Here is a 13,065-nt window from a genome sequence, read left to right on the forward strand (position 1 = left end):
TCTTCCCATTATGTGCCATCTATCATTATCGAAGAGTCACCCTTGGATAAGATGCCAACAAAGTTTCAGAGCAGTGCGATATTTTTAGCCTGAAATTCGCAGAGACCCTTTTTTAATTTTCATTTCAGAAATTGTTCTTATTAATAAGTCTTCAATTCCTAATTTATATCATGTAAAACAACAAAAACAGGAACATAAAGAAACAAGGGGGAATTTAAAATACATGTGACAAATCGTATCATTGATGAAAAAAAAAAATGGCGAAAACTGCAAGGTAATTGTACGACATTGCCAGGAAAACAAAATCGTTCTCATTCGAAAATACACACAAGGTATGTATTCAGAAACCTACGCACACATATGTAATGCGACGTTTATTCACGACGCATGAATCCATTTTAATCAACCATAATACAATCGTATATACATGTATTATTAAAATTAATTTTCGAATGATCATATCAATTCATCTTGCATGCATGTAGACATGCAGGTACATTTGTCTTTTCCAGACCCTGCGATAGCTGATTTGATACAAATGGACACACATTTACAAAGTATGAAAGCCATTGATCAGAGGAAATAACGGATCAGATTTCGTAAGTTTGCATTTTGTGTGAGTTTTTTTTTTCTCCAAGAAACAATCATAGAAAGTGTATAGCGATGAATATAACCGTAAGGAAAACACATACATTTAAGGTTTTATTGGACGACAACACACAAGCGCAATTGTGAAATATCAAAGAGAATGTTTTATTGTATAAAAAGAATAACTATAGTGAACAATACATGTTTTACAATGTAAATCACACATAAAAATGAATTTATTGAGAAAAAGATACACGAAATCTATGCGTATATTGCGAACCGATATCCGCAATACACACAAACGGACAAACTACGGTTAGGTGGTTAGTTGAATGACAAAAGAGACATAAGATATACGTGGGGGGAGAAGGATGAAATTGTTATCACACAATATTGCATTACATGTTTGTTATTAATGATTACTTGGAAACAAAATAATCAAATCATCTAGGACTGCATTTGACAACACAATGAAATATGTCCATAGTGAATTTCACACGTCACTATAGAGGAAAAGGGAAAAAATGAGGTAAAGGAAGAAAGAAAGAAAATCTGTGATATATATACGATATGCATAAAACATAAAACAGGGGAATACATGCATTAAGATTTTTTCAATGAAACATCAAATTTTGAGAGAATATCTATGTTCTCCCGAAGACTGCCGTAGCAACCTGGTATAGAAAAAAAATAAGAATGAAAGAAATGTTAGTATTTCGGCTACATGTATACTCTTATTATTGATGTGGTAATCACAGTGTAAAAGTTAAGAACAAAGAGAAGGTGCATTGTGAACGGAGCAAAGACATTGAAGCTTTGTATATTCAAACAGGCATCAGAAATACGGAGAAACCCTGCTGGAAAGAACACAATGTCCCACAATGTGAAACACAATGTGAAACACACTTGAACACATTGTTAACACAGTGTAAAATCCCTTCACACCGTTGCATTCGAACGTTTCTACAGCTAGTGTGAGCACAGTGTGTGTGAATGCCCTGTGAAAAACAACACCACAGTGTAATTAATCTTCACACTGTTAAATTTGAGCGTTTTCACATTGTCGAACACATTAAACACAGTGCGCACACACTGTGGGCAGTGACACTGTGTTCTTTCCAGCAGGGAAAGGAGGGGGAACACTTGTGATATATTAACCGTTACTGAATGTTAGTTTCCCTGATGACATATAGCTTGATATCAACTGCATTAGACATGATGGTATTAGCTCCCGTGTGTTTACCTGCGCTAACATTGTTTCGCTGGTCCATGTCAAACTCGCAAGTTTTGTGCACCAGCGACGGGAACATGCATTTTTTTTCTCAATTCGAATTGTAGCCCTAGCAAAGTAGTCGCTGCTGTTGTCTTAATAGTGACGTCATTAACACGCTGTTTCCCTTTCATAAACAATAGTTTTCGTTCTCTAAAGATCAATACTAATTAGTGGACAGAGCTGCTTTCCTTTTGTCCACTTCATATTAAAGTAGGAGATGATTCTTTTCTTGTTCTTCCCGATCCCGAGTATTCATCTCGACACTTGACTTATGTACAAATTATCTCGCTTATTCATCATTGTGAGCATAACGTCTTTAATCGTACTGTAGTACAGTCTTACTTGGACAATGTCGGAAAACACACAAAAATGCACAATTGACAACTGCAATTTCAATGACGTAAGATGCTTCCATGGGCTTTGATTAGCAATGAGGAAAATTCTTGATCATAATATGAGAACCCAAGGTAAACTCATTCAAGAAAACACAGCGCAAGTCCCGACAGCATGAGAGAAAAAAGCGAGTATTTATGTGATGCAGAAGTATCGGACAAAAACAGTACGCACAAAACCAAACCAAACAAAGCAAACACAAATACTGGAGAAGGGCATGTACCCCTCCCCTTTTCCCATTCCCATTGCAGTGACACCGCGATGCCACAATACAAGCATGAATACCGCAAGACAACATTACACATAATTATCGTAATAATTATATCCGCTCTTGTCGTATGACTACTATCTCATTCTTTTCCTTTTTACTAAAGCTTGCCTGAATTGACAGGAAAAAAAAAAATCATGTTTTGTCGGCTTTGCAGAAACACATGACACGATTTTTGTGCAGATCCATCAAAATGAACAGTGGAAGTTTAAAACAGACCACTTTCAACGAGGCATCAAGACAACACGCATCTGCAGCATGACACGCAGCAACGCTCATTGCTTGTCCAATATAAAACAAACTATAAACCAAACAGCACACAGCTACCAACGCAAGAGGATCATTATAATAACAAAGTTAGAGATTATGAAAACCAATGTATACAGTATTCACCCACTGAACGTGTGCTGCAGAGTCAATATCTAAGTAGCTGATATTACTTTAATCACTCTAGACAATCTCGCTAATCAACAACAATATCCATTTCACTTAACCTCACTGACCCTTTGTGTGCTATGACAAGCAAGAAAATGTCATAGTGTTGTGTACACTGTCCAAACGCCCTTGCACAGAAAGGATTAAGCGCTCGTTTACAAGCCGTTACATTTTCCTCAGCACTTTAATATGTCAAGAAGCATCATAGTGTCAGGCATGAATCAATTGGAGTAATTTTACCCCACCCAGTTAGTCATGAAGAATTAATAATCTTAACTTTATTTTCATTGAACCTATATAGCCGTATCTTACATCAACTATTCCTCCCCAGCCCGCCACAAGTCTCTTGAGTGATGTTACACCATGCCCTTGACTCAATAATTGTAATGTGTACATTCGATTGGTGGTGATGTTAAGCTTATGTTAGCCTCCCATTCGAACCCCAAAACTATTTAACACATGCAGGTGTTTCCTTCAGAATATTATATACAACACATCGTCCAAATAGATTTTACCTTCTGTCTCACAGCGTTGTCCCGCATATCCGGCAAGGCAGCTACACGTATATCCCGTGCCTGCTGATAACTCTGTACACGTGCCTCCATTAAGACAAGGTGCCGACGCGCAGGTCAATACTAATTTGGCAAAATGAGAAGGAGAGATGCAAAGAGGAAAACAGCAATTAAGCAGTGAAGATAAGAAGATAAATTTATCATCTTAGTAGACCTAGATTAGCAGTAACGGTTATAATAATAATCACTTAAAAACCCTCTTTTTGTCCTCCAGAATCAAACAGGAAATGCCGTGAAGAATACATACATAATTATATACTCGCTTTTGCGGAGGGCGCTATACGGAGTTCAATCCACCTTGTCTTCATCAATGTTCACCATGTTATCAATCGCCCGCATTACCATAATTTAAAACACATATTATACAAAGTACATGCATTAGAAACATTAGGTGGGAAAGGCGCTAAGTAATTCGGCGCAATAAACGCCATTGAGTCACTGTTGTTCTTGTATGCAGTACGGGATAGAAAGGATACGTTGAAAATTAGACACAAAGATATGACTGAAATGAGTTTTTTTTTTTTCGATACCTATGAATTACGCAGTGCAAGTGCGAATAAAAACAAGATCATGACTGGTTGAACAAACGTTGTTTTGGTTTGATACAAATGGCATTAAGAGTAAATTTTATCATTATGGATTGGCTTTCACTGTGAAGTGCATGCTGTGAATATCTAATCAATGTAGGGTCCTGTGCAGGCGGGTTATACCTTTAGTTTCACAGAAAGCACCTGTATATCCATCAGAGCATGTACAATTGAAACCAAAATAAAGATCCGATTCCGAACACAGTCCCCCGTTAAGACACGGTGAAGATTCACATGACAGAACTGTATTAGTAGAACGAGGGAGGAGGACAGGTATAGGTACATGGATAAGCATGATGGGTATAGAGAGTGTTATAATAGCTTGCAAGACAAAACACGTTTAACATGGACAAACACAGACACACAGAACATTCTTTTGGGATTACAAAGTAAAGTATTCAGGTGAATACTTCAAACTGAGTAAGTTTTCTATATCTGCCATTAGAGGTTATTAGCAAGAAATTAGATTGTCCTTAAGATTGATGTTGCAGGTATCGCATGATTTCTTTCTTTCATTATCATGTCAATGAGTACAAACCTGCTTCAAGTGAAACACATAATTATAAATGTTGACGACTTACCAAAAATGGCCTGAAAGTCACTATTTATCTCTCACATTTTTTAAAGCATGCCAGGATGAAAAGCAATTTCCCACCGATGTGTGTGAGTTTATTTGCTTGCTTGCTTGCTTGCTTGTTTGTTTGTTTGTTTGTTTGTTTGTTCGGACTTTCGAATATTCACTTGGGGTGAATGAATAATCGATGTCAGGCGTCAGAGTTGATTACCTTTCACTTCACAAGACATTCCCATATATCCAAGGGGGCATGTGCAGTTGAAGCCGAATTCATAATCTAATTCAGAGCAAACTCCGCCATTTTGGCATGGTGAAGAATCGCAAGACAACACTGGTAGAAGGAAAAGTGACGAAACAATGGTATAAGAGAAAAAAAATAAAACAAACACTTCTATTCATATTGTAGGGGAATGATAAGGCTAAAAAAAGGATTAGCTAAAGGATGATAATAATTGCCGGACAGTGAGGGCCCAGAATGACCGAAGTTATACCATGAACGTCCACTCTTTTTAGAGGAAATCTGATTGTTGCTGACTATGTATAAAAAAAAACCACAATAATTTGAGAGTCCAGTATATATAATAGGCCCTACATCTTCATTTTGCATCAACTGACAAAGATGGAATTTGTTAAAGGTGTGAATTATTTCAAATATCGCAATCGGTAGGGGCATGTATGGTGCAATGCTAGAGGGAACTTATGATTTTTTTTTTAATCACAATGTATTTGCTTCCCGTAGAACTGTATCAATAAGGCTCGCCAAATCATTGGTACTGCCAGGATTATAGGGGGGAGGAGGAAGAGGATGCAAGGAAAGAAGTGTGAGCTATATGACAGCTACATGTAAAATTATCTCTTACGATCATAAACCAGAATACATGTATTTATAAAAGGCCTGCCACGTTTATTCTATCGGGTTTTTTTTTCTTTTTTCCTTTTTTTCTCCAAGATTGATACATTCTTAGAGGGGAAAATGTCAGTGTTCACAACTTATTCATCGCAAATACCTCAAATCAGTCTCAGAAAACATGTCAACCCCCCCCCCCAAAAAAAAAATGCTTCAGTAAGTTAGTATAATCATTAACGGCAAAATATACAAAGAGCAATTGTTTCATTTTATGAAGCGCTGTCGCTGTTGTAAATTTTTACCTCTAATTTCGCAGTAAGATCCTGCAAATCCCGCGGGACACGTACAGTTGAACCCATACAGAGATTCTAGTTCGGCGCAAAAGCCGCCATTTTGGCAAGGTGATGAGTCGCAAGACAAGACTAGCGGAGAGACATATAAAAAGTGATAGTGAATGGCGAGAGAAAGAAGAGCAAGGAATGACAGTTGCGGCTTGAGCTCGAACTTGTAAAAGCATGTATAGAGAGTGGCATGTGTTTGACAAGATGGACGGCAAAATATTTAATGCTTTGGAAAAATAATGATAAGAAAGACATGAGAAAGGTTAAGAGGAGCATACTAGCTCCTGACTATGCTATGTCAAAATAGAAGGAAGATGAAGACAAAGTTGAACATTATGTTAATGGAATAATAAGAGTTAGTGCTTCACAAGGAAATGATGGAGATAAACCAACGTTCAGAAATTGCTTTGTAAGTCTGACAATACATTTCAGAGGAACACACATTAAAAAAAGAAAACCAAACTTGATGTATGATGAGAGAAATCAGAACGAAATTAATGACTTTAAAAACCAAAATGGCAAAAAAATCCCCAACTGCTACAATGTGGTCTGCAAGATACGATTGTACAGATACATGATAACTTTGTGGGAGTTGACACGATTATAAAATGAGTAGTTGTCACGAGTCTATTCATTTGTGGTGATAATGAAATAACTTGACGAGGACATGTCTAGTCTCTTGAAATTACCTTTGTTTTCACACAACAGCCCTTCATAACCCATTAGACATGTACAGTTGTAGCCGAATTCAGATTCTAGTTCAGAGCAGAGACCGCCATTTTGGCAGGGCGAAGATTGGCAAGACAGGACTACGAGAAGACAGATAGACATGAGAAGATTACAATGATGAACAGTAAGCACAAATTAGAAAATACTTTGTGAGCTTGCGCAGACACACAGTAATCATTAAAAAAAAAAAATGTTTGATGTACGAACAAAGACAATGAGACTGAAATAAATGGGGAAAAAAGCCAGAGAGTTAGCATGCTTGAGGAATCATAGACCTAATCAGTAGATATTATAAATCTAGATGTTCCGATAACATCAGTGATTTCAAAGCACGAGATACGTTTGTTATAATTGATAGGATGTTAACATTTATTTGACAATGTTAGTTACCTCTTTTTTCACACAACTGCCCTTCATAACCCATTGGGCATGTACAGTTGAAGCCAAATTCAGATTCTAGTTCAGAGCAGAGACCGCCATTTTGGCATGGTGAAGGTTCGCAAGACAGGACTACACGAAGAAACGAAAAACAAGGAATAAGTTTACGATTGACATGAAACAAGGATTAGAGAAGAGAACAGTATAGTCGACAGAACAGTTATGACAAACTTTGAGAAAACATCTCTAGTCAGGATATGAATCTTTAGCAAGAGAAAGATATTTGGGTTTTGTTGTTGCATTACAGTAGATTGGAAACTGATAAAAGAAAATATGAAGATTTCAGAAAATGACTACGTATGCAGCAATTTATTCTAATGATAAAGTACGCCCACACCCCAATGACTATCCCTATTACCTTTGCTTTCACAGAGCCTCCCTTCATAACCCATTAGACATGTACAGTTGAAGCCGAATTCAGATTCTAGTTCAGAGCAGAGACCGCCATTTTGGCAAGGTGAAGATTCGCAAGACAGGACTACAAGAAGAAGCGAGGGAAACATGGGGAGCGTGAAATGAATTACACTGAAGTAAGATTAGGAAAACACAATGTTAGGAGAAACTGTGACGACCGCCATTCTGGCAAGGTGAAGATTCGCAAGGAAATACTACAAAAAGAAACGAAAGGAACATGACAAGCGGATGATGGATACGAAACAAAGGTAAGACAAGAATTTGAACCTCCACAAGATACAAAACAAAGTAAGATACTTTGATGAACGTAATGGAAAGCACACATACAAAGCAAAACAAAACATAAAATAGAGCAATTTTGCTTCTCACAATACTGTACAAATTGCATGCATAGACATGTAAAAAAGTTGTATAGAGTTTATGACATGGATTGTTTTAAAGTGCTAACCTGCTGTGTATCAATCATAACGAGGTCATACCAGGCATGTACTATTGAAACTGATTTCAGATTCTAGTTCAGAGCAGAGACCACCATTTTTGGTAAGGTTGAGACTCTCAAGAAAGAACTTTTGAAAAGAACGTTCGCTGTAAAAAAAAAAATAATAGTAATGATAATAATGAATAAATAGAAATACAAAAGCCCCCCCCCCCCCCCCCGAAAAAAAAATGATAAACTGGAAAGTAAGCGCTGGGAAATGTTATGAAAGGCAGTGAATTCTTTTAATTTAGTTTTCGCAGTGCAACAGCGCCGTATTTTACAAATACATAGCAAATTCGTCGTTCTGTGAGTTCTTCATGATCACGAATCTCCTGTATCAGCAATGTAATAATCCAGTCATTTCTTGACATAATTAGTTACCTTTAGTTTCACACAACTGCCCTATATAACTCATAGGGCATGTACAGTTGAAGCCGAATTCAAATTCTAGTTCAGAGCAGAAACCGCCATTTTGGCAAGGCGAAGACTCGCAAGAAAGGACTACGTGAAGAAATGGAAAACATATAACGATGTTATAGGTTGAAAATGGTTAGAGAACACAAGAGGGAATGGTTACGACAAAGTTTACAGAAGTAGAGAAATCATAAACAGTTAGAAAGAGGTGGTGAACATTAGAACCAGACAGTTATCACGAAAGTGTACATTGGTTTTCCGCAAATCTAGAAATCTGTTTTGCTGTTGTAGAATATGGAATCTGTTCGCGTATTTTGTCTACTTTTTTTTGCATTGATCACGCCTACAAAGGTAATAAGTCAATATATGCGAAGAGACACATAAAAGACATAACAGCGAAGGATAGATATGAAACAAAAGGGAGACAATAATTAGCACACTGACAACACACAAAAACAATCTGTGAGAATTTGCAAGTGAGATGGGAAGTACAGATGTAGTTAGCATGTAAAAATGTAACATAAAGAGATGATTTCCTATGTTTGCCTCCCGCAATGATATTTGGAAAGGAAAGAAAAATGTAAAGTTTACGAAATTCCATCTGTTTTAAGGTGGAAATCTGTTATGTTAATAATGGAATAAAGATAGTATTATACAAATGAGGTCATTATACTGCATTAGTTACCTTGGCTTTCACACAACCGCCCTTCATAACCTAATAGGCATGTGCAGTTGAAACCGAATGCAGATTCTAGCTCAGAGCAGAGGCCGCCATTTTGGCATGGTGAAGAATCGCAAGAAAGGACTATAAAATAAAGAAATAGGAGGTACTTGATAGAGGGACAGTAGACATGAAAAGAAAAAAGTTGATATCATTGGGTTTAACTAGAACCTGGACTTCAAGATTTGGAAGCAATCATTCCCATATAGTCAGAGAATATGAATGTTTAGAAGTGACACTTGTTAAGGAAGTAAGGATTAATGCTCCGCGAGTTTATGTGTGTGTTATCGGTTATTTTGAAATCAGGTAATTTCGAAAATAATTTTTACCAGCCGGATCACAAATTCAGCATAGAAACTATGTCAACTCTCATTGCATCTCGAATCGTTAATCGGTTACATAGAAGTAAAATATGAAACAATATCTGAAAAATGCATTGTTTTTAGTTACCTTTACTTTCACATAACTGCCCTTCGTAACCCATTAGACATGTACAGTTGAAGCCGAATTCAGATTCTATTTCAGAGCAGAGACCGCCATTTTGGCAAGGCGAAGAGTCGCAAGAAAGAACTACACGAAGGAATGGAAAAGGCATGACAAGGACATGGTGGCTATGAAACAAAGGTAAGATAAAAATTAGAAACACAACAGTACAAAAACAAGCCATCAAAATCAATATCATGTACTTAAAATAGCAAACACAAACAATTAGGGAGAGAAGTTGTTACACGAAGAAAGCGCCTATATGTTGAATTGCTTTGAGTATATGCCGATTGTGCCAACATGGCAGAGATATGTACAGAAGTAAATTTTATGAAAAGAATGATTTTAAAGGTAAAAATTTGACATCATAAACCGATTTAGATGAGATCATGAACTGTGTTAGTTACCTTTGTTTTCACAGAACTGCCCTTCATAACCCATTAGACATGTACAGTTGAAGCCGAATTCAGATTCTAGTTCAGAGCAGCGACCGCCATTTTGGCAAGGTGAAGATTCGCAAGAAAGAACTACACGTAGAAATAGGAAACACAAAGCAGACTTGTGATTAAGGTGAAAAAAGGTCAGCGAACAGTAGAGGAGATGGTTGCGGCAAAGTTGACATACGTAAAGAAAGATTCCACAATTAGAGAGAGGAAATGAGTGTTAGAAGCAGATAGTTATCAAGAAATTATGTTCGTTTGTTTTCATTTTTCCATCTGTACAAGATAAGATGGCTGAATTGTCCATATTCAACTGCACTTCCATATCTTCCATGGGGTCAATAATATTGACCCCATGACCCCTACACCTACATATTATGTAGATGTAGTTGGGGCGTATGCACTAATTGCTCTTTGCGATGAATGAAACAGGATAGATCTTTTATGTACATGGGTTGTAACTCTCTCATTGTTTTATATACGGGACTTTCAGACAACAGGATAATGCACAACATTGCTCAGCAAGACCCATTGGGATTCGAACCAGCGCCAGTTATTCTTTTCCTTTTCTGCTACTGTTGCAAAATAATGGAGTCGTTCGTGCATATTTGTTGGTTTACTACTTTTGTTGGTTTTGCGTCCCAGTTAGTTAAGAAGTTACCTTTGGTTTCACAGAAAATGCCATCATAACCCATTAGGCATGTACAGTTGAAGCCGAATTCAGACACTAGTTCAGAACAAAGACCGCCATTTTGGCATGGTGAAGATTCGCAAGAAAGGACTACGAGAAGAAATGGGAGAGAGACATGAAAAGATGGCGAAGAATATTAAACACAAATTAGGCAATACTCTATGAGTTTGCACAGACACAGTAATCACAAAAAAAAAAGAATGTGTGATATACGAACAAATGACGGCTTTTGAAACTGAAACGAAACTGAAATGAAATGATATAAATTTAAAGTCAGACGGTTAGCATGCTTGAGGAATTATAGACCTCATCAGTAAATGTTATAAATCTAGATGTCCCGATTATGTGATTGGAGTAGGAGACATGTTTGTAATATAATATGTTAACATTTAATTTGACAATGATAGTTACCTCTGCTTTCACACAACTGCCCTTCATAACCCAATAGACATGTACAGTTGAAGCCAAATTCAGATTCTAGCTCAGAGCAGACACCGCCATTTTGGCATGGTGATGATTCGCAAGAAAGAACTACGCGAAGACAAGATAGGGATGAAGGACACGAAACAAAGGTAAAACAACAGTTAGAACCTCGACGAGATGAGAATGAGATTAAAGTTGATATGGAACACATAGATAAGAAGGAAATGGAAGTGAAGCACGAAGCAAGGACCTCTGATTTCAGCAATACTATTGTACAGACATGTGTGTCATCATATTTTAGTAGAGTTCTTGAAACAAAATTCTTGTTTTGAAGTGCTAACCAGCACAGATTATATTACATTCTGCGATAGCTAAGTTTGCTTTCACACAACCGCCCTTTATACCTCATTCGACATGTGAAGAGCTTGCTTGCAAAAGGCGCTGAATCCATTGAAAAATGATGGATTTAGCGCCTTTTGGAAGCAAGCTCTTCATGTGTACAGTTGACAATTTGACATGGCAGAAAATTCGCAAGACAGAACTACGAGAAGAAGCGAGGGAGACGAATGAGAAGATCCTTTTAATGTAGTTATTGCAATGTAAAATAACGATTTTCCAAACACATGACTAATTTGTATCATAAATATTTTAAGTGAGTACTTGATGATTATGAATCTCCTGTGTAAGTGCAATATGCTAGTGACCACACGACAACGTTATTTACCTTTGGTTTCACACAACCGCCCTTCGTATCCCATAGGACATGTACAGTTGAAGCCGATTTCAGATTCTAGTTCAGAACATAGGCCGCCATTTTGGCAGGGTGAGGATTCGCAAAACAGAACTACATGAAGAAATGAAAAAGACATGACAAGCGGACGATGGACGATTAAACCTCCACAAGATGCAAAAAAGTAAGATAATGTTATGAAGATGAATATGAAAACACATACATGCAAAGCGAGTGAATATACAAAACAGAGCAAGAACCTTTGCTACTTATATTTTTTTTTCTCACAAGACCATCAAATGCAACCATGCTATGTCAGTAATGAGGTCATATCCTACATGAGTTACCTCTGCTTTCACAGAATAGTCCTTCATAACCCATTAGACATGTGCAGTTGAAGCCGAATTCAGATTCTAGTTCAGAGCAGAGACCGCCATTTTGGCAAGGTGAAGAATCGCAAGATAGGACTACAAAAAGAAATGAGAAAGACAGGAGAAGCGGACGCTGGACAACAGCGAGAGAAGTTGTCATACGAAGGAAGAGCCTTTGTTAATAATTGTTTTCAAAAATATCCTACGGAAATATGGACTATTGTATGAATCGGATTTTTAAAGGGGGGATTTAAACGACGTGCCAATAATATAGTAAATATTCAGATGCAGTTATATTCTGTGTTAGTTACCTTTGCCTTCACATAACAGCCCTTCATAACCAACTGGGCATGTACAGTTGAAGCCGAATTCAGATTCTAGTTCAGAACATAGGCCGCCATTTTGGCATGGTGTAGATTCGCAAGGAAAAACTATAGAAATGAGAAAGACAACAAGCGGACGGTGGACATGAAAGAAAGGTAAGACAACGATTAGAACTTCGGAGATACACATACAAACTAAGAAGGTTAAAGAAAGTGGCAATGGTGAACAAAGACAATTGGCGACAGAAGTTATTACACGAAGAGCCTTTGGTATATTGCTTTCAAGAAATGGCATGGGAGATATGTAGGAATTGTATGTATAATGATTTTAAAAGTAAGAACCTTTTGAGCCAATAGTATGCATGCAATGCATAATTATTCAGGTGAAGTCATATACTGTTTCAGTTACCTCTGCTTTCACAGAACCGCCCTTCATAACCCATTAGGCATGTACAGTTGAAGCCGAATTCAGATTCTAGTTCAGAACAGAGACCGCCATTCTGGCAAGGTGAAGATTCGCAAGAAAGGACTA

General features: G+C 37.3%; 1 protein-coding gene across 1 annotated transcript in view; it reads right to left on the reverse strand.

Moving 5' to 3' along the window:
- Positions 1-13,065, reverse strand: part of LOC140227888 (uncharacterized) — a 114,314-nt gene that overhangs the window by 25,148 nt on the left and 76,101 nt on the right. Inside the window, 17 exon segments of the mRNA XM_072308274.1 lie at positions 3,473-3,592; positions 4,240-4,359; positions 4,902-5,021; positions 5,840-5,959; positions 6,568-6,687; positions 6,998-7,117; positions 7,404-7,523; positions 8,319-8,438; positions 9,037-9,156; positions 9,523-9,642; positions 9,963-10,082; positions 10,657-10,776; positions 11,098-11,217; positions 11,834-11,953; positions 12,187-12,306; positions 12,522-12,641; positions 12,943-13,062. Of these exon segments, the coding sequence (XP_072164375.1) occupies positions 3,473-3,592; positions 4,240-4,359; positions 4,902-5,021; positions 5,840-5,959; positions 6,568-6,687; positions 6,998-7,117; positions 7,404-7,523; positions 8,319-8,438; positions 9,037-9,156; positions 9,523-9,642; positions 9,963-10,082; positions 10,657-10,776; positions 11,098-11,217; positions 11,834-11,953; positions 12,187-12,306; positions 12,522-12,641; positions 12,943-13,062 (2,040 nt within the window).

The sequence above is a fragment of the Diadema setosum genome, chromosome 4 (assembly GCF_964275005.1).
Source record: "Diadema setosum chromosome 4, eeDiaSeto1, whole genome shotgun sequence".
NCBI lineage: Eukaryota > Metazoa > Echinodermata > Echinoidea > Diadematoida > Diadematidae > Diadema > Diadema setosum.